Below are 27,399 nucleotides of genomic sequence, written 5' to 3' on the forward strand. Positions count from 1 at the left end.
TCGTTGCAATTTTTTTTTTATGTCATATGGTATTCACACAGAAATTGTTCAAACACAATTAAAAAACAAAAAAACACTTTCAGGAATTAACTACCTCCGACCCGCTATATAGACTAATGATGGCGGCAGGTTGGCTTTCTCGTTCTGGGATGGAATCCTATGACAATGGCCCAGTCTCACTGGTGATCGGTGGTGCGCTGTGTCCCTGGGACACAGCACAACCCCAGTCTTGGTATGGTGCAGATGACGAGGCTCCTTACCCATGTGATCAACTGTGCCCAATCGCAGCTGATCACATGTAAGGAAGGAAATGCCAGTTATCAGCAATCCTCTCCTCACAATGACCGTGTTTTGAGGAGAGCTGGTCAGTGGCATTTCCTCACAGAGGAGATCTGCACAGATTATCGACGCCCTGATTATTAGTGCAGCCCGAACAGTGCCCATGAGCACTTGCCCATCAGTGATGCCAGTCCTGCCTTTCAGTGCCGCTTATTAGTGCCGTCTCATCAGTGCCCATCAGCGCAGGAGAAAAATTACTTATTTACAAAATTTTCCGATAGAAACTAAATAACTTTTTTATCTTTTTCAGCAAAAAATAAAAAACCCAGCAGTGATTAAGTACCCCCAAAAGAAAACTCTTATTTGTGTGAAAAAAAACCCCGATTAAAAATGTAATTTAGGTACAGCGTCGCATGACTGTGCAATTGTCATTCAAAGTGTGACAGCGTTGAAAAATGAAAAATTGGCCTGGGCAGGAAGGTGGTAGAAGTGCCCAGTAATTGAAGTTGCGGGTGCGACCTACGTATGCGTTCGCTTCTGCGTGTGAGCAAAAGGGGACAGAGGCGCAGTGTTTACATCATAACGTTGTGATGTCTCTTCCGGCCTTCAAAGGTCATAGAGCTGGCCGGGGACCATCTGGTCCATGGCCAGCTCTAAGATAAACTGCTAGCTTCGGCGGATTCATTCTCCAGTTCCCCGATCGCACGGAAGAGACCAGAGGGAGCATCGGAGGGTGGCGGGAGAGCTTTTACTTTGAAAGGGTATCGCTGGCTGAAAAAAACTGGATGGTTCCTGTAGCTGCACCCATCATCCAGATATATCCACTTCAAGTCCCCAATGTCGTATGACGTGAACCTGGAGGAAGTGGTTAAACCTAAAACATTTCATACTCACAAACATGATTAAAAACAGTCGTCTCAAACAACTCCAGCCATAGGTGATGACATCTACTCGAATGCTGCACGTTTTAGAGGCTGACGCATTTCGGGGGAAGCTGGAGTGGCCCTCTCCGAATTTTATGCTAGCCATATATGTTTCTAAATTGACCCAATTCAGCAGGCACCGCTTGGTTCAGCAGACTGTAGTCTGAAAATGGAAGGATTCGGTGGAATATCCTCGGCCGGAGAGCGACTGCAGCCAGTTGGATTGTTTTGGGGAATTCTGATAGCAGGAGCAAGGTCTGTCAGAAGACAATCACAGAAGAGGTTCTTCCATCAAGCTGAACAAGCGAAACCTTAACCTATATGACTAGCCTAAGTGGTTAGCAGCTAATCCGTAGCTAGCTTGAGCTTTGTATAGGCTGTCTGGGGCCAGTGTGTGTCTCCTAAATCCCAGTGTACTGTTTTCTCCTGTTGGGGGAGTGTTCTCCAGTAGGAGCATGAGAAAACTTTATAAACCCAGACAAACACTCTGGTTCTACCATTGTCAGGAACTGGATTTGAACCTGCGAACTCTGCTGTGTCTGGCGTTTGTCGCTTGCAGGACAGCTCCCTGGATAATTCCTTGAATGATCCTGCCTTAAACCTTGTTTGTCTTGAACGTTGAACACTTTGCTTCTCACATGAACTTCCAATTAAAGTAATGCCTTCGCACTTCCTGTTTGCCAGATTATTGTGCTCTTTTTAGGCGATATCTTGCTCTTGTCCCTCCTGCTGCTGTCCGTATGATTGCTACCATTTGTTACTGACCTATGGCTTGTTCCTCAACTACACTTCTACTTGATCCCAACCTGTAACCACTCATTACCAACCTTTGACTTGTTTATTGACTACTCTTCTGCTTATCCCTGCCTGCTATATCTTCTACTGGACCCCCACTTGCTCACCTCCTGCTGGGGGATCCTGAGGGCCCCAACCTGGTACTAACACGCAGCAAAACCCATCTCCACCATAAGAAAACTCAGGTGAGCACTGATTAGTGCTTAGATGCCACACCTCAGCAGGTGAGCCCACCTCATCCGCCAGAACGATCTTCTTTTGTACTTATCCTGTTGGTCGGTAGGTGCCTCGCTACTACTATAACTACTGGCCTCCAAGCCTGACTCCAGATTGTGACACAAATTCTCTGAAATGCACATATGAGCTACAGAAGACACCTTGTTGCATTGGGTCATCTCCAATAATGTCAGACCAAGCATGTCATAGGGCTCCTTGAAGTTCTCCTTATACATTGGTATTGACTTATAAATTCTGCCTCGGCCAATCACTGAGGGGTTTATGCTAGTGATGTGGGCTGAGGCTAAATAATTGGCAAAACCCTCTATAATGGCTTTACCTTTACTTGCCTCTCAGCCCTATTGCCCTGGGGAGGGTGCAGCTGAAGAGGGCTTTAGTCTTTGTCTCCAGTCCCTTGTGTGGGGGAGGAAGTTGGAGAAGAGTTATCTTCAGATAGTTGCCTATCCAGGCTCAGTGGACCACAGTTGGACTGGGAGAAAGGTCTAGTCCTAGCCTGGTTTGTAACAGAAGCTGAAGATACTTAAAGGTAACTGCCCATCTGGGCCAGAGTACAAATTAGCCGGTGGTGGAAGCAAAGAGCGTTCTACAGATGACCTGTGGCAGAGGTTCAGATCTTGAATGTGAGAATCTCATCTAGGCCCAAGGTTTTGCTGTCCAGGGAAGCACCTGCTGCTGTTTTGGGTATCCTGTACCCCTAACCCTCGCCAACTAGACATTTGAGCCAATAAATTGCAAGCAAAGAAGATTGAAGGTGTTGAAGTCTGTCATTCGCCATTGATGGGTCAGTAAATGTGTTAGGGCAACTGCAGGCTTGGGTGACGAGTAGGGAAAGCAGGAGGGCCCCTTTAAAGCAGTAGCTTCTTTGGGGTCATTGCTATAATTATTTATTGCAAAGTTGATACATGCTCTTATCGTTTTTTTGGAGTCTTGTTCCCATGGAAACTCTGAGACACTAAGTAACGAGGAGTTTACACCAACTGCCCAGCAATTTTGCAAACAATAAGTCCCTCAATTTATCCCGGCTTATACCAGCATGTCTTGTGCAGCACCGAGGGCTTGCTGTGTTGGCAGGGGAAGGTTTGTTCTCTATGTGTTTTGCGGCATACAATGGAATGAGATGAAATGTGGTTGAGCAGAAAGACTGAATTATTATATATTTTTTGTACTTTAGAGAAATGCTACAAAACAGACAATAAAAGTGGTGGTATAACAAGGGCTCTGAACAGCGGTGCTTGAGATTCAGAGGGAAAGGTCTTTAAAAAATTAAAGGAAAATGCCATCTATGGAGGAGAGCTCGGTTTTTGTTGGCTGTCGGCAGGTTGAATCATGGGGCTGCTTTTGGTCTCCAGCAGTTATTTATGAAAAGACGACTATTTTTAGTTCTGTAAAACGTAATGGATTGTTTGTAATACATGGTGCTTGTGTGTGTCATGGGGTGTTTGACATAAAGGGGACTTAGTAAGGATTAATAATTAAGTAATGGATTTATAATGAAAATTTTGAGAATTAATATTCCTATCTCACAAAAGTGAGTACACCCCTCACATTTTTGTAAAATATTATTTTATTATATCTTTTCATGTGACGACACTGAAGAAATGACACTTTACATTGTAGCAAAGTAGTGAGTGTACAGCTTGTATAACAGTGTCAATTTGCTGTCCCCTCAATTAATGTCTAAACCGCTGGCAACAAAAGTGAGTACACCCCAAAGTGAATGTTCAAATTGGGCCCAAAGTGTCTATTTTTGTCTGGCAACCGTTATTGTCCAGCACTGCCTTCCTGCCTCTTGGGCATGGAGGTCACCAGAGCTTCACAGGTTGCCACTGGAGTCCTCTTCCACTCCTCCATGATGACATCACAGAGCTGGTGGAGGAGACCTTGTGCCTTGTGATCTTGTGCTCCTCCACCTTTTGTTTTGAGGATGCCCCACAGATGCTCAATAGGGTTTAGGTCTGGAGACATGCTTGGCCAGGTCACCTTTACCCTCAGCTTCTATAGCAAGGCAGTGGTCATCTTGGAGGTACGTTTGGGGTCGTTATCTTGGAATACTGCTCTGCGGCCCAGTCTCCAAAGGGAGGGGGGGGTCATGCTTTGCTTCAGTATGTCACAATACATGTTGGCATTCATGGTTCCCTCAATGAACTGTAGCTCCCCAGTGCCGGCAGCACTCATGCAGCCCCAGACCATGACACTCCAACCACCATGCTTGACTGTAGGCCAGGCATAACCAGTTCCTAGAGTATAAAGGAATAGATACCATTGAATGGTCCCACGCTTGCCTGACCTAAATCCAATAGAACACCTCTGGGACATTGTGTTGGTCCATCCGATGCCACCAGGCTGCACTTCAGTCTGTTCAGGAGCTCCGTGATGCCCTGGTCAGGATCTGGGAGGAAATGCCCCAGGACACCTTCCGTCGTCTCATTAGGAGCATGCCCCAACGTTATCGGACATGCATAAAAGCATGTGGGGGCCTTAAAAACTACAGAGGAGCATTATGAGTTGCTGCAATGAAATTTCAGCAAAATGGACTAGCCTGCTGCATCGTTTTTTCACTTTTGATTTTTGAGGGAAGCTTTGAATTCATATAATTTCAATAATTTTCATTTGCATGAAATGATGTGGCATCCTTTTTGTTTCCTAACGCATTACCCAGTACATAGATATCCAGCATGAGATTTTCCCCACTGAGATATGTGTTTTTAAAATGCAAAGCATTAAATAGCCTCCAAACGTTATGAAGAAACGGTGTCCAGGGAAAATGCTATCAACCAAACGGCAATCTAAACAGTCCAGGAAGGTTTGTCCTTCACTTTTCTTCAGCAAGGTAGCACACTGCTTCATTGCAGGAGTGCTTTGTACAGCAAGCCCATCGCATTAAACAGACCAACTAAACTTTAGTTAGTTCCTAATTAACAGGATGACCCCAATGGAATCCCTAAAACAGGCAGTTTTTGTACCTTTTTAGTATTCTGTCAACACTCAGCCTTTTCACCCAGCAGCAGGGAAGAGATCACTGAGCATCGGTCAGCTCATACCGTGTAAAGGCCTACAGAAAGCTGAGGATAGTAATGAGGTCTACCTATGAGGTGAGGTGTAGAGCCAGGAATGGAGTCTTTATGCCACCAAAATCTCTGAAGAGCTTCTGGGCTCCAGGATCCAGCACAGGAAGGCGAAAAATCTAGGTGACACATACGCTATCCAATCCTTAGAGCCAGTGCTGCCATTTTTTTTGTTTTGTTTCCTGTGCATGTGGTAGCTTTAGTTTTATTTTTTATTTTTTTTAGGCTAATAACTTTTTTTCTTTAAATACAGAAATATACCCGTTGATCCTACCAGAAATGCAGTTCCCTGTAACTTCCTGTGCACTGAACTGAAATATCAGGCCATGTTTTCAGATTTCCTAATATTTCTTGTACCACTCTTGTTTTCCAGCATGGAATGACCCCTCTGATGCACTCAGCTTACAAGGGGAAGGTGGATATGTGTAAACTACTCCTGCAGCATGGAGCAGACGTCAACTGTAATGAACATGAACATGGATACACCGCCCTGATGTTCGCCTGTCTATCAGGTAATCTGAGCACCTGGTCACCTCCTGCTCTTGTGGCATTGATGTGCAGTTTACTTATGTATATCTTTAAAAATTTAATTTTTAATCCTGAATATAATAGATGCTGGAATTATGTGTAAAATGTCTTCTTACCATTCTCCTATGTGCTCCACACTAGAGATATGTGCACAACAGAAAAATGTGTTATGTTAGTTAATGTTAAAGAGGAACTGCCATTCTCAAGCTTCCCTCCAATCACTTTGCATATTATTTTATATATACTGTGATTCTGTACTTGCCAAATGTGCTGCAGAAATATTCATCCACTGAGTCTGGCTGCAGCCATTTTAACTGTGGGCAGCTGAAGCTGCTGCCTGTTCACTTCCTGGATTTACAGAGGCACACCTCCCAACTTCCGCTTTAAGAATTTCCTTTTATCAAATTTGTATAATATGTTTTATCATATATCATAATGATTTGAATTTTGAAAGACGGCTATATTAACTATTTTTCTTTTATTCTATTTGAATTTTCGAAATGTGATTTTCTATTTTATGTTGTTCAGATTTTGCAAGACAGCTATATTGTATTTTATTTGATATGTTGAGATATATATATATATATATATATATATATATATATATATATATATATATATATATATATATATATATATATATATATATATATATATATATATATATTTTTTTTTTTTTTATATCCTTTTATTTCCTATGCTATTCTTCTCTTTTCTATTGTGTTGTATTTTATTTTAAATTCTATTCTTCTGTTTTCTATTCTATAAAAATGTCTTAGATTGTAATCTAATTAGCAGGGACCTCTGATTTCTCCTGTATTGAATTGTACTGTCTGCCCTCATGTTGTAAAGCGCTGCGCAAACTGTTGGCACCAAATAAATCCTGTATAATAATAATGAAGCAGTGAAGGTAGGAATCGCCATCTTATCTCACTTTTTTTTTTGCCTTACTGTATGTATTGTGATATGTTTCTATTTAGAATTTGACTACATTTTCAAATTCAGATACTTTTTTTTCATTTTATAATTTTTATTTTGGATATGTTAAAATCTGTACTATTGTGATTCCTAAATTCAGATACATCTGAATAACGAAAATTACGTCCGAATTTCAATTTGTAAGAAACAAATTATATGTGCGGAGTAGACATGCACAATCTGCTGAAAAAAAGTGGGGTCTTCTTACCAAAAAGTGTGCTTTGCTTTAGGGTCCATTCACATTATGGGGTGAATTTTTATACAATAAAAAAATATGCAGAGCTATTTGTTCTGAGAAGCTGTAAGTACATTGGTTTTATGAAAATGGGGGCAAAATCAAATATTAGGCTATTTTCTGCAGGCTAAATGTTATTTATTCAGGATGGAGAGAATTCTGAAAATACTACATTATGACCATTAGATGGATCATGGGGTGGATTGCTTTTCAGAACCGTTTGGCAGGAGGCAAGGAGAGGATATGCCTATTTTAGACCAGTAAGTGCCAAACTACCGTATCGGTTTTGGTGTGACCCTATTCACTTGAATGGGTTTGGATTTGGCAACGATATTGCCTGCCAAGTGCAAGGGGTGAGCGTTTTTTGCCACGGCATGTGTACAACCTTGCCCAGTTACCTTTATCATCTCAACTGCTTGTTTTTACTTCCTAGACCACAAGTGTAAATAAGAGTCGGTAACATTTGACCTGGAGAGAAAATAGCCTAATAATGTTTTATTTTGCCCCAATTCTCACAGTGTATGTATATGTGTGTGTGTGTGTGTGTGTGTGTATGTGTGTGTGTGTGTGTGTGTGTGTGTGTGTGTATATATATATATATATATATATATATATATATATATATAATATATAACCCTTGTACACACGGCTGGCCCTTCCCGATGGAAAATGTCCGTTCGTTGTTGTCGGAAAATCCAACCGTGTGTGGGCTCCATCAGACTGTTTCCGTCGGAATATCCGACCAACAAAGTTTTAGAGCTGTGCTATAAAATTTTCTGACAACATGATCCGATCAGACTTTGTTCGATCGTTTGTAGAGAATTCCGATCGGACAAAGTGCCACGCATGCTCAGATCAAATTCCTACACCAAAGCTATTGGCTACTAGCCTGAACGTAGTCCCGTCGTAACGAAATAACGTCATCACGTTACGAACGATTGGATTTTCCGACAACTTTGTCCGACTGTGTGTATGTAACACCAGTTTCGGACAAAATCTGAAAATCTAAACCTTTTGTTTAGTTTATTTACATAAATTAATTTTAGTTCCATTTGAATAAATTAAACATATTCCAAAATCTTTCTAGTCTATTCTATTTTTTTTTTATAATTTATTCTATTTGGAATTAGAAAGTGGTTCTATTCTTTCTATTCTTTTTCTATCCTTTTCTATGCTGTTCTTCTTCTTCTTCTTCCTTTTTTTTTTTTTTTTTTTTTTTTTTTTTTCCATTCTTTTCGAATTTATTCTCTTAAAAATTTGAAATTCGGAAGAAGGTTTTTATTCTTTCTATTTTTATTCTATTATTATTTTTCTATTCTATTCCTTTTTTACTCTATTCTATTCTTTTCTGCTCTATTTGTATTCAAATTGATTCTATTTTCTATTCAAACTTCAGAAGATGGTTATATTCTTTATATCCTATTGTTTGTTTTTTTTTTTTCTCTATTCTATTCCTTTTGAATTTTATTCTATTTGAAATTTGAATTTCACAATGTGGTTATATTCTTTCTATCCTAGCCCTTTATTTTCCATTCTATTTTATTCTATTCAGAAATTCGAATTCTAAAACACTTCGAAAAAGTTTATTTGATTTGAATTCTGTCTGAAAGTTCATTTTTATTATTTTGGATTATTTTATATTCGTTAATATTGTCATTTTGGAAATTCGGATTAGTCTGAATTTCAGAAAATTTGTGCACTGGTGCGCAGTCATGTTGGAAGAGGAAGGGGTCATCCCCAAACTGTTCCCACAAAGTTGGGAGCATGAAATTGTTCAAAATGTCTTGGTATTCTGACGCCTTAAGAGTTCCCTTCATTGGAACTAAGGGGCCAAGCCCAACCCCTGAAAAATAACCCCGCACCATAATCCCCCCTCCACCAAATGATTTGGACCAGTGCACAAAGCACGGTCCATAAAGACATGGATGAGTGAGTTTGGGGTGGAGAAACTTGACTGGCCTGCACCTCAACCTGATAGAACACCTTTAGGATGAATTAGAGCGGAGACTGTGAGCCAGGCCTTCTTGTCCAACATCAGTACCTGACCTCACAAATGCTCTCCTTGAAGAATGGTCAAACCTTCCCATAATCACACTCCTAAACCTTGTGGACGGCCTTCCCAGAAGAGTTGAAGCTGTTATAGCTGCAAAGGTTGGACCAACTCAATATTGAACCCTACAGTCTAAGACTGGGATGCCATTAAAGTTCATGTGTGTGTAAAGGCAGGCATCTCAATACTTTTGGTAATATAGTGCATCTCATCTTTGCCTTTGTAAGCCCTGCAATCTCAGAGCAGCAAGCTGCAATTTTCTGCAGAGGTTTTACTTTTAACTTCAACTCCCATTTAGATCTGATTAGTCAGAGCACTTTGCTTTTAATGGTGCATTGTTCCAGAACGCATTCAGGGAGCAAAACACAATAGGCTGTAATGAGCCATATGAACTCGAAGGCGTATCAAGATATATATTTAGTTTATATATATATATATATATATATATATATATATATATATATATATATATATATAATTTATTTATATATTGAACGCCATTTGTAATCCTCCGGCCTTTTCCTAGGTTGGGTCTCCGCTACCTTGCAAGGAATGTTCCAGTCTACCTGAGCTTTTATAATACAGCTAGGTGCTCGCCCAGGGGACAGATAGAGATACGGCATCCATTTACTAAGCTGCATGAGCTGTGAAAAGCTTTAATTTATGGAATGATGATTTTCTTATGAATATATTTTTATTGCAAAAATATTTCACAGCCATAGATTTGTCATTTTCTTTGCACATATTGAGCTTTTACTTTTTTAAATTTTTTTATTTATTTATTTTTGATGCCCATTGCTTTGAGTGACTTGCTTTTTGTGTTTAAAGCACAAAAAAAGTTAAGTACTTCAAAGTTTCAAATTGTTGTTCATTTGCAACATGCCTCTGAACTTGCTAGAAAATGTGACTGCACCGCTTCTCCTTTCACTGTCCATTCACAAGTTGGAGATGGGTCTGAAGGGAAGTGTCGAATTATGATGACCATCAGAATGAGGACTTCTAGGGGCGCAATATTATTGTACTGTGAGGGAAATCTTTGTATTAAAAGTGCATATTTCAAAAGCTGGTTCGATTTTTAGTTTTATTTATGCACCGATACTAAGTACTCGCCGATACTAATTACCGATACCTACCGCAACTGTTTTGTTTTCACTTTAGCTGTCGGCAATGGTACAAAGCATTGAAAAGTTATATACAAATGAAATGGATTATTTTTTTTTTTCAATGTGAAATGTGTAAATATGTGTTCAAATATTCACTAACAAAGCAAACACAAAAAAAAAGTTTTCATGGTTTATTGTGTTATAAAATAGATGTGAACAAATAATAAAAAATAAAAAAAAAAGCAGGAAAATAAGAATTTAAATGGAGGAGAATAGGGAGTTAATTAAGGCTGATTAGAGTAAATTAAGGGTTAATAAGAGGTTAAACAGAGGAACATTTGTTCATCCCTTTGATCTGCAGATGAAGAAATGGAAAGATACAAAAAGAAACAATGTTTCTTTTAATTTTAGTGTTTCAGTAGCTGAGCAATGTTGTTAATAAACATTGCCGGCTGTTTTTTTTTATTTATTTTTTTTTTTTTTTTACCGCTCCAATTACCAGACTTCTTTTAACACTTCAGCTGTCAACAGGGGAGACCCCAGTGACAGACAGCTCAAAGAACCAAGCCTGAAAGTATCGGTTTTGGGTATCTGCATTTGCACGAGTACTGATACTTGTGTAAATACTCGGTATCGATACCAATACTAGTATCGGTGCAACCCTAGTTATTCTATATATTTTGAAAAGCCCAATTGAACGTTTTGTTTTTACAAACAAAATCCATTGAGGATAAAACTCAAATTGTAGAAAGTCATACAGTTCAATTTTTTTTATCTTTGAATAGAGTGGGGATGTGTTTTTATTCTTTCCTCATTAGTTCTTGTTATCGTTCGGTGAAAGAATGTAGGCATCGAAGCTGGCACCTACAGGCCAGTGAATTGAACCTCCCTTCCCCCCCCGAGAATAGGTGTAGGTACTCCACCTGCCAACTCTGACCATCCTTCTGTAGTATGCCCGCAGTCCCTGTCCATTTCCTGTAGCATGTCGCCAGTCTCTGGCGGCCTCCGGTAGAGGGCGTCGCCAGTCTCTGGCGGCCTCCGGTAGGGGGCGTCGCCAGTCTCTGGCGGCCTCCGGTAGGGGGCGTCGCCAGTCTCTGGCGGCCTCCGGTAGGGGGCGTCGCCAGTCTCTGGCGGCCTCCGGTAGGGGGCGTCGCCAGTCTCTGGCGGCCTCCGGTAGGGGGCGTCGCCAGTCTCTGGCGGCCTCCGGTAGGGGGCGTCGCCAGTCTCTGGCGGCCTCCAGTCTGCAGTAATATTTACGGCCCCTTTTAAAATCGGGGACTGCTTTTGAGGACCCCAATATCTAGTAAGTTGTCCATCATGATTCTAATTATATTCTTTATGAAAGGTAAGGTTTGCCCTTAGAACTTCTTTTGAATTGTATTTTCTTATGTTTTTGTTCATCTGCTTTTGAGCGTTCCTTTCCAGCATAATGGATGCAATTTAATCCCTAACATCGCAGGGTTTCAGAGCCACGACATATTGTGAGTGTTGCTTTCCTTTAGAACATTGTAAACCCATGTCGGGGGTCGGCCTCACCTTTTAGAGTAATGCGTTTTTCCATAAATGGAGAAGAGTGTGAGATGGTGACCGGTTGCTGAGCACAATGGACTTTTCAAATTACCGACATCTCAGTCGCCCTACGAAAAGGACACCAATTATCACCTCTCAGAGTAATAACGCACTTCTCTCCGGCTGGTTTGTCTTGCAGGAAAGAAAGACCTTGTGTGGGTGATGCTTGAGGCCGGAGCCGACACAGACGCCACCAACTCGGTGGGGAGGACAGCGGCACAAATGGCAGCTTTTGTAGGTAAAACCGCCAATCATTTGTTTCTGGGAACGTGGAAAGGTTGGAGGAGTTAAATAAATAAAAATAAAAGTATTTTTCTGGATTTTTTTTTTTTTTTTTTTTTATTGCTTTCATTTTTGGAAAGCCTAACTGCAGATGAGCGCCCTCTGCCACCCTTTTGTGTAATTTTTAGATGTGTTTTCTCCTTGTCTTCAGTCCAGTCGCCGGTCCTCTTCTCCAGCAGTGGGCCGGTCAGTCCTGAATGCTGCAGAGAGAAGCACCATGAAATGCCACCGTTCTGCTCTTTGCAGCGTTCTCCTGTGAGCCCAGACCAGCCTGATGACCCACCCTGGGCTCACAGGAAGTGGGTTGAATGACGCTGGGCACCATTCAACCTGGCAGAGAATCTGTGCTGGATCACAGGGGTAGTGACTATGTGGGCGACTGATGGGGCACATTTTTGATGTGAACATTTTGCTTTTTCATTTTGTCTTATCAAGTTGGAATTTAACTTGAACATGTTCAGCTGTCACCCCCATACACCTCCCCCTGGACCTTTGCCATTTTTACATTTCTGCTGCCATGCTTACTATGGGGGCACCTGAGCCAAGCTGCAGCTCCATGTGTCCAGTCTCTCTCCTGATTGGCTAACTGACTTTGACAGCTGCCGGAGCCAATGGTGCTGCTGCTGTGTCATGGTAAGAGATGGAGCTCAGTTAAGTATTAAGGGGGTTGGGGGGCTGCTACACACACAAAGGTTTTTTTTTATCTTAATGCATAGAATGCATTAAGATAAAAAAAAACCTTCTACCTTTACAACTCATTTAATGACATCCCCAGATCGGATCGCAATGCGAACTGCCAAATGGTGCAGGAATCGGATTGCACGGGTGGATACACCCATGCGATCAGATTCAATTGCGGAACAAAAAAAAGGGTCCTGCACCATTTTGGTGAAAATACCATGCGAATACAGGCTGGGTTCACACTGGTGCGGTGTAAGATATTGCATGTGATTCACACCGCAGCACATTGCTGTGCAGATCGCAAGTCATGTCTGTGCGATCCGAATTCAGCCATACAGATTGTATAGCTGATATTGCATCGCATTCGCACCAAAATGGTGCAGGACCCTTCTTTTGGTCCGCACTGGAATCTGACCCGCCGGCAGGTGACATGCGATGAGGGAACCCTCATTGGAATATATGTGAACCGTCACACATGTATGGCTGAATTCGGATCGCATGTGATCTGCACAGCAGTGTGAATCGCAGGCGATTTCTTGAATCACACCAGTGTGAACCCAGACTTGGTGTCGGTTCACACTGAGGCAGCATGACTTGCAGCGCGACTGCCTCAGGCGACCTCTGCGGCGACTTGCAAAACTACTTCTCTATAGAAGTCAGTGTAATTCGCCCCCAAAGTCGTACAGGAAACTTTTTCTAAGTCTGAGCGACTTGTGTCGCTCTGATTAGAATGGTTCCATTGTACAGAACGGGACGCGATTTGTCAGGCGGCTAAGTCGCCTGACAAGTCGTCCCAATGTGAACCAACCCTTAATGTTACTGTGTATATTATTTATATCTATATTGTTTAAAAACACTGTGGCAGACGGTCAGTTTTTTTTTTTTATTTTTATTTTTTTAGGCTTCATTCGCATCTAGGTGGTTTGAATTGCGGTGATGGTACCCTCCTTTTTGAGCGTCAAGCTTCATGCGTTGCCATTTTGCTGTGATTGCAGTGCGATTTTTATCGTGCAGCAATCACGGCAAAATCGCACCTCGATTGGGGTACCATTAAAAAGTAATGGCACCACAAATGCGTCCTGCGATTTGAAGTGGTGGGCAGGATCGTGGGTATTCCACCGAGATTCAAGTCACCTGGATGTGAATGGAGCTGTTGCATTCACACAGCAACTACCCGTCGTCATTTCGACAGTTGGGAATGGCCGGCAAATGGGAGGAGGAATCCACAATGGGGCTGAAGCGTCGAATGTACTACATATGCGCAAAAAACTTTGTGGAAATACAAAGGGCGTGTTTAGCACTCCGGTGTCCACAACTGGCTTTTCTATTTTAGGATTGGATGGAGTGTGGAAGGGGTAGATCCCCTGTCAGGATTGTATTGCTATGTGTCCCCATTGTGGAGATTCACCCTATTTTGTCCTGGTGACCATTGGCATAGAAAGTGATGCAAAATTCTGAATTGTCGCAAGCAGTAAAGGTAAAATTTCCAACCAGGACATCTGTCCTAATGACAACCATCGAGGAGGTGAATCCACCTCACTTTTCTCTCCCTTCCTGTTGTGTCTCCAAGAAAGAAGAGAAATGTCCTCAACAGGCCAACAACCTTCTTCCTCCTGCTGGAGGAAGGAAGATATATATAGTCAGTATCTCACAAAAGTGAGTACACCCCTCACATTTTTGTGAACATTTTATTCTATCTTTTCATGTGACAACACTGAAGAAATGACACTTGTCTACAATGTAAAGTAGTGAGTGTACAGCTTGTATAACAGTGTAAATTTGCTGTCCCCTCAAAATAACTCAACACACAGCCATTAATGTCTAAACCTCTGGCAACAAAAGTGAGTACACCCCTAAGTGAAAATGTCCAAATCGGGCCCAAAATGTCAATATTTTGTGTGGTCACCATTATTTTCCAGCACTGCCTTAACCCTCTTGGACATAAAGGTCACCAGAGCTTCACAGGTTGCCACTGGAGTCCTCTTCCCCTCCTCCATGATGACATCACAGAGCTGGTGGATGTTGGAGACCTTGCACTCCTCCGCCTTTCATTTGGGGTCGTTATGTTGGTATACTGCCTTGCGGCACAGTCTCCGAAGGGAGGGGATCATACTCTACTTCAGTAGGTCACAGTACTCTATATAGACTTTTAGTTAGCATTAGCAGGAGGAAGGAGATCATAATATCACTAGAGGGGTCACCAAGTAGGAGGAAGAGGTCCTGAATTTTCTATATAGATCTTTATATCGCTAGATGGGGTCACCATCAAGAGGAAGGAGGTCCTGATTTTTCTATATAGATATTTATGACTAGAGGGTTCACCCTCAGGAGGAACATCTAAACGGCACTAAGCGGACTACCCCTTGAGTGGTATGAGCTTTACCCCAGTAATTTGTTTGCTCCTTTTTGTCCTGCATCTTTTCCATTGTACAGTTGTGACTATGCTTTATCATCATCCAGGTCAGCACGACTGCGTCACGGTCATTAATAATTTCTTCCCACGTGAGAAGCTGGATTATTACACCAAGCCTCAAGGACTCAGCAAAGAACCAAAGTTACCGGTGAAACTAGCGGGGCCTTTACACAAGATTATTACGACGACAAACCTCCATCCTGTGAAGGTAGTCCTTGTCCGGTTTGTCCTCGTCCGGTTTCTCTTCATTTATATAGTTTAATCTACTTTTATATCATCCTGGGACTTCTGCATCAAATCTACGCCGTTCCCTGTCCCTACAGAACCTTACAAAGAGGAGCTTTAAATGATTGAGCGCTTTTAAAATTGAGAATTAAAGTAACTGTAAACAATCCCCTTGTAAAACTGTAAAACAACCCTTTCAGTTTAAATTGAAATTAAATGCAAAAATTTTTGTATAACCGAAAAAAAAAAAAACATAATTCCTTTTTTTTCTAAGTGATCTCATTCCCTCTGTTCTCAGCTGTAGAAGTGCTGGGGGGAGGAGAAGCAGCAGCACACTGGGCTCCCCAGTGAATGGCTGTGCGAGGAGGGGCGTGTCGGGAAAAATTTGATCATTGGTGGAGAGACGGCTAAGTTCCCAGCACAGCTAGGGAAATGGCCATGCTGTGCTCCTTCTGCCTAGTGTGTTCAGTTTTTATTAGGAAAGCAGAGTGACCGGCAGAAAGACCAGGGATTTCACACAAAGGAAGCAATACAGAGCGAACAGGAAACTCTCATACAAGTACATGGTACAGCAGACTCATCAGGAGTTTGAAGTGTTGGGATAGCAACCGCTTTAAGGCATATGCGTTTTTCGAATGCGATGATGTGAATGGGACTCAAGCCATGGTTCACATTGGTGCAGTGAAGGAAACGCCGCGAATCCTGTGCATTTCCCGAATCCCAAATGTTCTGCGATCTGCTGCTGGTGTCAATTTAAAAGTTAACTACACCCAAAAAAAGCCAGTCGCAAACACAGTGCCTGAATCGAATTGCATGGTTATATGAACAAACGATATAAATTATTAGTGTGCTAAAATCAATGCTCAATACTCAATAAATACTTATACCATAAAAATCAATAATTAGTGAATAAATAAATATATAAATAACCGTGTAGGTGAATAAATAAATTAAATGTGATTTACATAAATCAATTCCCCATGAATATATCTACCTTGTGCATAAATTAAAAATATGAATTAGAATTCTTTAATACCTTCTGTGCATATAAATATAAGTAAGTATTTAATGTTACTTAATGCCTTCCACGCATATAACGCTATTCCTGATGGAATAAATAAATCAAAGTCTGATCGCATACAGCTCCTGCGTCTGCACTCTAATTCCCGTGCGCTGATCTTCACAAAGCTTTACATACAGTCTTAAGAATGACTTATCACACTCAGTCCTTTATATTATGTCCACACTTTTATCCCACTGCAGCACATATAAAATTTTTCTCCTTGCTTTATATCTTTCATTTAGCCATAGGAGAAAAAAAGAGAGAGAAAGAAAACAAGGGATAGTGTATTACTGTGATAAAGGATGAGCTTAAGATGTATACACAGATTCCCTCACAAAACCAGTTAAAGCATGGGGTATTTAGCAGAGCGTCAGATTGTACTCCTGCTCACAGCCTCTCCATGCCTCCGAACACTGAGGGCTTGACATCACTGGCCCCATCTCCTGACGCGTTGCGTCCCAGGTCACGTGACATTCTCAAGGGAAATGTCCATGGAAAGGGGAAGGTCCATAAAGACATGGATGAGCGAGTTTAGGGTGGAGGAACTTGACTGGCCTAGAGTCCTGACCTCAACCCGATAGAACACCTTTGGGATGAATTAGAGTGGCAACTTCAAGCCAGACCTTCTAGTCCATCAGTGCCTGACCTCACAAATGCGCTTCTGGCAGAATGGTCAAACATTCCCATAGACACACTCCTAAACCTTCTGGACGGCCTTCCCAGAAGAGTTGAAGCTTCAAAGGGTGGCCCAACTCAATACTGAACTCTACAGATTAAGACTGGGATGCCATTTATGGTAATCTGTGTGTAAAGGCAGGTGTCCCAATACTTTTGGTAGTATAGTGTATATATGTACGCCATATTTCTAGCTAAATATATTTCTAAAGGTGTAATTGACATGAAATTTTCGCCGCATGTCCGTAACAACCCATGCATTGCATACATACAAAGTTACCAAAACAAGTTCAGAAATGAAGTTATGTGTAATAAAATGGAATGACACAGGGAAAAGGTATTGAACATGTGAAGGAATGGAAAGCCAAGACCCCAGCTGAAATCTATCAGTAATAATAAATCCTGCCCCTTGTCAGTTCAAATTTAATATCAGCTGGTTCCATCTCAACTGATGGCCTTTAAAAAGGTGTCTCATTGCCAAGGTGTCACACAAACATCTCATGATGGGTAAAAGCAAAGAGCTCTCTCAAGACCTTTGCAACCTTATTGTTGCAAAACCTACTGATGGCATTGGTTACAGAAGGATTTCTAAACTTCTGAATGTTCCAGTGAGCACTGTCGGGGCCATAATCTGGAAGGGAAAAGGACATAATTTTACCATAAACCGACCACGACCAGGTGCTCCTCGCAAGATTCCTGACAGAGGAGTGAAAATAATTACCAGAAGAGATGTCCAAGAGCCAAAGACCACTTATTGAGGGCTTCAGGAAGACCTGGAATTAGCAGGTACAATTGTTTTAAAGAAAACAATAAATAATCCACTTACCCGGCATGGCCTGTATGAGCGCTCACCACGCAAGACCACGCAACACTCCATTGCTGAAGAAAAAGCATGTTGAAGCTCGTTTAAAGTTTGTTGCACAACATTTAGACAAGTCTGTGAAATACGGGGAGAATATAGTCTGGTCAGAGGAGACCAACATTGAACTCTTTGGATGCCATAATCCACACCATGTTAGGAGGTCAAATGGCACATCACCCCAAAAACACCCCCCATACCAACAGTGAGGTTTGGAGGTGAGAACATCATGGTGGGGCTGTTTTGTAGAATACGGTACTGGCAAACTTCATGTCATTGAAGGAAGGATGAAAGGAAAAATGTACCAAGACATTCTTAATAAAAATCTGCTGCCATCTAACAGGATGATGAAGATGAAACGAGGGAGGACATTTCAGTGAGACAATCATCACAACACACAAAGCCAAGGAAACTCTCCATTGGCTTCGAAGAAAGGGAAATAAAGCTACTAGAATGGCCCAGCCAATCATCTGACTTGAATCCAATAGAAAACCTATAGAAAGAACTAAAGATCTGAGATCATAGAGCAGGGGTGTCCAAACTTTTTTCAAAGAGGGCCGGATTTGATGAAGTGAACATGCGCGAGGGCCGACCATTTTGCCTGACATTCTTTGAATCGTTAAAATTCGGTCTAAGTGTGTTCGTTCGAGCTCTAATACATTGCCCAACAAGAATTCTCTTGCCTTTGTGGCTGTGTGTGGGAAGAAATGAGCTCGGGTGTATTTGTACATACTGTATTAATTGGCGTTTAACACACACCTTCACTTTAAGAGGGAAGTTTCAGGAAAAAAAAATGTTTAAATAAAGAACTGTGAAGCAAAATAATGGTCAGTGCCCACCAATGCAGTCTAATCAGTGCACATCTGCAGACCCACCACAGCCAGGAATGCCCCCACCATAGCCAGGAATGCCCCCCCCATAGCCAGGAATGCCCCCCACCATAGCCAGGAATGCCCCCAACATAGCCAGGAATTCCCCCACCATTGCCAGGGACGCAGCACCATTGGCAGGGACGCAGCACCATTGCCAGGAATGCCTCCCCAAATGCCTCACCATTGCCAGGAATGACTCACCATTGCCAGGGATGCAGCACCATTGCCAGGGACGCAGCACCATTGCCAGGGACGCAGCACCATTGCCAGGGACGCAGCACCATTGCCAGGGACGCAGCACCATTGCCAGGGACGCAGCACCATTGCCAGGGACGCAGCACCATTGCCAGGGACGCAGCACCATTGCCAGGGACGCAGCACCATTGCCAGGGACGCAGCACCATTGCCTGGGACGCAGCACCATTGCCTGGGACGCAGCACCATTGCCAGGAATGCCTCCCCAAATGCCTCACCATTGCCAGGAATGCCTCCCCAAATGCCTCACCATTGCCAGGAATGCCTCCCCAAATGCCTCACCATTGCCAGGAACGCAGCACCATTGCCAGGAATGCAGCACCATTGCCAGGAATGCACTGACAAGCGCCAAAGGAGAATCTCCTGTTTACACGGCGGCTTCTTTAATAGAAAGTCCCGCCTCCTTTGATGGACAGAAAAGTCGTCCAATGGCAGTGCAGGAGAAGGACTTCCTATTACAGAGGCCGCCCGTAAACAGGAAATTCTCCTGTGTACGGCGCTCGGTCCTGTCCTCCCTGTACTTTCCGAAGCATATATATCAGGGGTAATGAATTAAAATTAAAGGAGGTCCGGTCGCCAAAATTTTCTTTGGGCCGAGGTCCAAATCTCAAGTCTGTGCTACGACTCAGAAATATTGTAGTAACTGTATATCTATCAAAAACTTGAGAAATGTACAATTTCCTTAGCATTTCAACAATATTTATTGTCAAGTTAAATCTGGTGTCCCCATCACAGTGCCCCTTTACATCAGGTGTCCCCATCACAGTGCCCCTTTACATCAGGTGTCCCCATCACAGTGCCCCTTTACATCAGGTGTCCCCATCACAGTGCCCCTTTACATCAGGTGTCCCCATCACAGTGCCCCTTTACATCAGGTGTCCCCATCACAGTGCCCCTTTACATCAGGTGTCCCCATCACAGTGCCCCTTTACATCAGGTGTCCCCATCACAGTGCCCCTTTACATCAGGTGTCCCCATCACAGTGCCCCTTAACATAAAATGTGCACATCAGGATTTCCCTTAACATAAAATAAGTGTCATGCTGATGGGCATATTTTATATTAAGGGGCACTCTGATGGACACAACAAAACATGCCCCTTAACTTAAAATTTGCCCATCAAAGTGCCCCTTTTAATATAAAATGTACCTATCAGTGTTGCTCTTAAAATAAAATCTGCCCATCAGCGTGCCCCTTAACATGAAATAAGGGTCACACTGATGGGCACCTATTATGTTAGGAGGCATTCTGATGGACAATTTTTATTTTAAGGGGCATGCTGATGAGTATATTTTTAATGTGCACATCGATGGGCATATTTTGTAGGGCACATTTTGTTGTACCCATCAGCGTGCCCCTTAACAAAATATGCCCATCGATGTGCACATTAAAAATATACCCATCAGCGTGCCCCGTAAAATAAAATTTGTCCATCGGATTACCCCTTAACATAAAAGGTGCCCATCAGCGTGACCCTTATTTTGTGTTAAGGGGCACGTTGATGGGAAAATTTTATGTTAAAGGACACTCTGATGGGCACATTTTATTTTAAGGGACACGCTGATGGGTATATTTTTAATGTGCACATCAATGGGCATATTTTGTTAAGGGGCACCTTAACAAAACATGCCCATCAGTGTGCACATAAAAAATATATCCATCAGCGTGCCCCTTAAAATAAAATGTGCCCATCAGAGTGTCCTTTAACATAAAAGTTTCCCATCAGCGTGCCCTTTACAAAAAAAAGCCCCTTAAAATATGCCCAACAGTGTGCACACACATACCTTAACTGCAGCAGGAGTGTGGGCACAACTGAAGCTGCCTCGCGATGAGATCCAGGACCCGGGAACCGCGGGCAGCAGGGGGGCGGGGCGCGCACGTGACGTCACACCCCTACTGCCCGTGTCTCTTCAGCTCCGAGAGACGCGGCCAGGAGCAGGGGGCGGGCGCATGCGCGCAGCGTCACTGGTTGCTGGGGAAACCCGCGGTCCCAGCAAACCAGTGATTGCTGTCGCTTGCTACACTGGCGGCATGGCGGTCCGGGCATTTTAGTGACGGCTGATATATATCTTGTGTGGCCCCGGCGCTGGGAGATCGTCGGGGGCCACAAAAGATATGTATGTCCAAATAACCAGGCGGGCCGTTCAAAACCGGGCCGCGGGCCGCAATTGGCCCGCGGGCCGGACTTTGGACATGCCTGTCATAGAGGAACCTTCAAGATTTGAGGACTGTTTGTGTGGAAGAATGGGCCAAAACCACACCTGAGCAACGCATGCGACTGGTTTCTCCATCCAGAAGACGTCTTAGAGCCGTCATTACCAACAAAGGATTCTGTACCAAGTATTAAATACATTTCAGTAGCGTGTTCAATACTTTTTCCTGTGTAATTCCATTTTATTACACAGAACTTCATTTCTGAACATATTTGTTTTGGTGTCTTTGTATTTGTGGGTTGCAATATATTTACCTAGAAAAATTGTGACGCGATACTTATTTTAGCCGTTGTATATTCATCACAGTAAAATCTAGAGCCGAAGCTGAATTTGATGCCACTGCTTTTATTTTTTTATTTTTTATTTTTGCCATTCTCCAAAACAATACATTAATCCACAAAAACGTTTTCTTCCCTTTGCAGATCGTTTTCCTGATTCAGGAGAACCCGCTGCTGTTGGACCAGGAAGCTCTGAAGAAATGCAGCAAAGTATTGGATCTGATCTGTGAGAAGTGTATGAAGCAGAGGGACATGAATGAGGTCCTGGCCATGAAGATGCATTACATCAGCTGCATCCTCCAGAAATGCACCACTTTCCTGCAGGAGGGGGAAGATAAGCTGGACACACTCATTAAAAGGTAAGAACCTTCCTATAAAGAAACTACAGTGGAACCTTGGTTCACGAGTAACGAGGTTAACAAGCGTTTTGAAGGACAAGCAACTTTTCTTTTTCTTTTTTTTTTTTTTTTTTAATCCTGACTCTGCGAGTGTTGTCTCGCAAAAGAAGCAGGATTCAAGCCAATTGGGTGTGCGGTACCACATTTTGGCCAGAGGTGCGGGGACGCCGGTGACAATCGGAACGGTTTGGAAACACTCGGAAATACTCAGTTTCCGAGCCTTTCCAAGGGTTTCTGAGTTCAGCAGAGCTGTCCCCAAGTTTTTCAAAGGCTATCCGGCGCCCCCCCCCCCCCCCCCCCCACCTCTGGTCACGTGCGGCATTGCATGCAATAGAGGTCAATGTGGAACGAATTATCTTCGTTTTCGTTGACTTCTATGGGGAAACTCGCTTTGGATTACAAGCATTCTCCTGGAACGGATTATGCTCATAATCCAAGGTTCCACTGTATATATTTTATATATAAATATATGTGTGGGTGTGTATATTGTATGTGATCCTGTGCAGCAAGGCCGCCCTGTAGCAGTAAATGTGCTATAAGGCGGTCAGCAAGTAGTTAATGACTTCCTTCTATTTTTTACATTATGGATTTTTAGACCGTTATTAACCACTAGCTGCCCGCCCGCTGTCATATGACGGCGGGACGAGGCAGCTCTTGTTCTGGGCCGCCGTCATATGACATGATTGCTTCCCAGGCCACTAGGCGGCGCGTCTGCCGTGTCACTGGGGTCCCGATGAGCGTGCCCGGCGGCTGCGATGTCCACCAGCCACCCGCGATTGGCGAGTAACTGAGCAGGACCGTGCATCTGTGTGTGTAAACGCACAGATCCACATCCTGTTAGAGGAGACCAATGGTGTGTCCCTTTGTACATAGGGACACAGATCGGTCCCCTCCCCGCACAGTTAGAATCTCTCCTTAGGGCACAAATTTAACCCCCTAGTGTTAACCCCTTCCCTGCCAGTCACATTTATACAATAATCAATGCATTTTTATAGCACTGATCGCTGTATAAATGTGACTGGTCCCACAAATGTGTCAAAAATGTCCGCCGCATTATTGCAGTCACGATAAAAATCGCAGATCGCCGCCATTGCTAGTAAAAAAAAAAAAGAAATTAATAAAAATGCTATAAAACTATCCCCTATTTTTTTTTTTTTTGTTTTTTTTTTTTACCAAAAATATGCAGAAGAATACATATCCGCCTAGGTCAGTGATGGTGAACCTTGGCACTCCAGATGTTTTGAAACTACATTTCTCATGATGCTCAACTACACTTCAGAGTGCAAGAACATCATGGGAAATGTAGTTCCAAAACATCTGGGGTGCCAAGGTTCACCATCACTGCCCTAGGTGATCAAATAACACCAAAAGAAAGCTCTATTTATGGGGAAAAAAATTTATAAAAATTTCATTTGGGTACAGTGTTGCATGACTGTGCAATTGTCATTCAAAGTGCGACAGCGCTGAAAGCTGCAAAAATGGCTTGGGCAGGGAGGGGGGTGAAGGTGCCCGGTGTTGAGGTGGTTAAAAACTTGTAAACTTGCACCGTTTAGGAGATCTTTATGGTATATTGTGCCGATGATGTCATCGGCGCATGTGCTCTAAAGGAACGGGCACCTGTGCTGTGCCCAGCGGCTCCGGCCAGTCAGAGCCAGAGGCCGCAGATGGGCGACGATGGATGCGTCCTCCAGCAGTGGCAAAAAGGGCTTCATTTGCAGGTAAGTGTCACGTAATTTGCTAGTATGTGATGCATACTAGCACATTATGCCTTTTTACTTGGCAGGTCAGCAAAAAAAAAAAGAAAAGCCAGCGTCTACTTCTCCTTTAATAAAAGTAAAGTTTTTGGTCATGGAGGGTGTATGTATTTGAATCCGGCAGTTTAAATTTCATGTCACCGCACTGTGGAAGCAGAGTCATTGCGGTTCCATTTTTCTACAAATTGCGATGATATTACACTTTTGTATTCAGTTTTAACGCACATAAATCCTTTCTTTTCAGCTTATTGAAAGGAAGGGACAGTGACTGCTTCCCTGTTTACCAAGAAAAGTTTATAAGAGAAAGTATCCGGAAGTTTCCGTTCTGTGAGGCCACTCTCCTGCAGCAGCTGGTCCGAAGTATCGCACCTGTGGAAATGGTAAGACCTTGTTATCGCAGCAGATGCACCAGATTGTTTACCCAAAATGTATTACCCATGTCTGACCCTTATATGAAAACTTCTAGACTTGCACTCAAATACAATTGAAGTTGAGCCCATGATAAGTAGCGGTGGTGGCCGCCATTACTGACCCCTTTCTAAAATTACAACTTGCCTGGTTATCAAGCTGACTCTCAGCTTCAGCACTTTCCTGGTCGCTGGCCTAGGGCAAGGGTCTCCAATCTTTCTAAGCAAGGGGCCAGTTTATTGTGCTTTAGACTGTAGGGGGGGCTGGACTGTGGCCATTTTGAGTAGAAAATGTCCTGGCATCAGTGGGAGTAAACCATGTCCTATCTTTGGTAATAGGGGAAATATTAGTGCCCTACCATTGGTGTCAGTGGGAGGAATTGCGCCCCATCATTGGTGTCAGTGGGAGGAATTGCGCCCCATCATTGGTGTCAGTGGGAGGAATTGCGCCCCATCATTGGTGTCAGTGGGAGGAATTGCGCCCCATCATTGGTGTCAGTGGGAGAAATTGTGCCCCATCATTGGTGTCGGTGGAAGGAATAGTGACCCATCATTGGTGTCAGTGGGAGGATTGGTGCCCCATCATTGCTGTCAGTGGGAGGAATAGTGCCCCATCATTGCTGTCAGTGGGAGGAATAGTGCCCCATCATTGCTGTCAGGGGGAGGAATAGTGCCCCATCATTGGTGTCAGGGGGAGGAATAGTGCCCCATCATTGGTGTCGGGGAGGAATAGTGCCCCATCATTGGTGTCAGGGGGAGAAATTGGTGTCTGTGGAAGGAATGGTCCTCCATCATGGTATCAGTGGGATGAATAGTGCTTCATCGTTGGTATTGGTGGGAAAAAATGTTGACCCATCTTTGGCATCAGTGGGAAGAATACCTGGTCTCCCCAAAAATAAGGGTCTTATATTAATTCTGGCTACAAAAAAACACACTAGGGCTTATTTTCATGGGAGGTCTTATTCATTTACAGTATGTACAAAAGAGTTTCTCCTGTGTCAGCTCAGGAGTCTGCATTGTGAAATTATGCAATCCCAAAAATAAACCTTAGTTAACCACTTGCCTACCGGGCACTTATACACCTTCCTGCCCAGACCAATATTCAGCGCTGTCACATTTTGAATGACAATTGCGTGGTCATGCTACACTGTACCCAAACTACATTTTTATGATAATCGATCAGCACAGACCCCTCCTGTCAGAGGAGCAGCCGATCGACTTTCCTCTGCTCTCGTCTAACAGACACGAATGAGGAAAAGCCGATCAACGGCTCTTCCTGTTTACATCGTGATCAGCCACGGCTGATCACATGGTAAAGAATCTCTGTCGGAGACTGAAACACCGCAACAACGATCGCCGCAATGCAAAGCGGCTCGATATCCTGGCGATGTCATATGACGTCTGGTCAGGATATCGCAACCACTTTGCTGATGTCATATTGCTATATGGTGGGCGGTAAGTGGTTAAAGTCCTTGTAAAATCATGTAATCTGTTCGGTAAAAAGACTATATAATGTGCAGTGTGTCGTCTTCTTCTTCTTTTTTTTTTTTATAACTTTATTGTGAAAAATCCCTTATTTACAGCGCAGTTGATCGCTCACGTGACCCGCCTGAGCTCTTCTTGTCTCGGCTAACATCAGCAGCCTCTCCCTCTGCAGAGATCCCCGATGACGTCAGCCTGCTCCAAGCGCTGCATAGGGAGGGGCTGCTGACGTCAGCCGAGAGGAGGAGAAGAGCTCTGGCAGGTCACGTGAGCGTTCAGGGGTATTGTAAATAAGGGATTTTTCACAATAAAGTTACACAAGGAGACACACTGCACATTATATCTTTTTACAGAACAGATTATATGATTTTACAAGGAATCTAAGCTAGGGGCTTATTTGAGGGTAGGGCTTATACTGCAGCTATCCCAGAAGCTTATAATATGCGCTTATTGGGATTTTTTACCAAAAATATGTAGCAGAATACATATTGGCCTAAATTGATGATTATTTTTTTATATGAATGTTTTATAGCAGAAAGGGAAAAAAAAAAAATTAAAATGTATACTTTTTTATTTTTTTCATTGAATGTTTTATAGCAGAAGGAAAAAAATGAAAAAAATTATTATATATATATATATATATATAATTTTTTTTTTTTTACTTCTGCTATAAAACATTCAATAAAAAATGTATATATTTTATGTTTATTTGTGTAACTTCTTTTGTTTTGGATAGATTTTATACAGGGGTGCCCAAACTTTTGAGGAGCGAGGGCCACTTTAGCGACTTGGTAACCGGTCGCGGGCCACAATGAGCGTAGCGGGCGGATTGAAGGTCTGTGTCCACTCTGCATATGTAGAGCAGCAACAGACGCAGCCCGCTCTACCCTAAGGGCCCTCCGATCCACCCAGACAGAAGGGGACAGATCCCCTTCTGTTTTTTTTATGAATTATTATTTTTTTTTTAAGCAGATCGGATTGCAGATAGGTGGGGGTAAACGGACACTAGTCTGTTTACATCTGCAGCTCTATAGAGGGGAATGGAGGGTCCGATTGGGTCCGCCTGAAAAACAGACAGGCAGACCCCATCGGGCTGATCGTGTGAAAGGGGCCTAAGGCTGCTTTCACACTAATGCACAACGGTTTACCTGCTCCTCAACTGACCTTGATCTTCTTCCTCAGGATTCCTGCAGCTGGTTGCTGCTGTCCCCAGGTGGTTATAACTGGTGGCTGCTGCTGGCTGTCCTCCTGGGCTGGTACTGCTGTTGGGTACTGCTGGCAGGTACTGGTACTGCTGGCAAGTACTGGTACTGGTACTGGTGGCTGGTACTGGCACTGTTGGCTGCTGTCCAAGATCGCGGGTTCCCATGCATTAGTGTGAAATAAGCATGCGGCTGCAGTAGAGAGCAGAGCCGATGCTTCCTGTCACAGGCGGAGTACATTTGGTATCATTCCGCCTGTGAAGGAGTCGGCACTATACAGGAAGCATCGGCTCTGCTTCCTCTAGCGGTGGCTCTGTTCTTCGCACTGATGCTCGGAGATGGTGGGTCGGGCACCCTCAATCTGGGCTTGCCAACCCGCCATCTCAGAGCAAGACATGGCGGGCCACATCGGAGGGCAGCGGTTGGGCACCCATGATTTTATAGCTGTCTGTGCCCCCATTAGGGAGATTCACCTTCTCCATTTTTCCCTGTTTACCATTAATGTCAAAAGTGAAAAAAAATTCCACATGTTGGGTTGTCACCAGAACAGGAATAGAGAAGAAATCTTCCAATGGGGAC

At 43.2% G+C, this 27,399-nt stretch overlaps 1 protein-coding gene across 1 annotated transcript in view; it reads left to right on the plus strand.

Moving 5' to 3' along the window:
- The window catches only part of ANKMY2 (ankyrin repeat and MYND domain containing 2), a 53,623-nt gene that overhangs the window by 16,096 nt on the left and 10,128 nt on the right, over positions 1-27,399 (plus strand). Inside the window, exons 3-7 of the mRNA XM_077490691.1 lie at positions 5,673-5,811; positions 11,902-12,000; positions 15,186-15,346; positions 21,722-21,936; positions 23,974-24,109. Of these exons, the coding sequence (XP_077346817.1) occupies positions 5,673-5,811; positions 11,902-12,000; positions 15,186-15,346; positions 21,722-21,936; positions 23,974-24,109 (750 nt within the window). The remainder of the gene's footprint in view (positions 1-5,672; positions 5,812-11,901; positions 12,001-15,185; positions 15,347-21,721; positions 21,937-23,973; positions 24,110-27,399) is intronic.

The sequence above is a fragment of the Lithobates pipiens genome, unplaced genomic scaffold (genome assembly GCF_037356315.1).
Source record: "Lithobates pipiens isolate NorthernLeopardFrog02 unplaced genomic scaffold, aLitPip1_a1.2 Scaffold_19, whole genome shotgun sequence".
In the NCBI taxonomy this organism is placed as follows: Eukaryota; Metazoa; Chordata; class Amphibia; order Anura; family Ranidae; genus Lithobates; species Lithobates pipiens.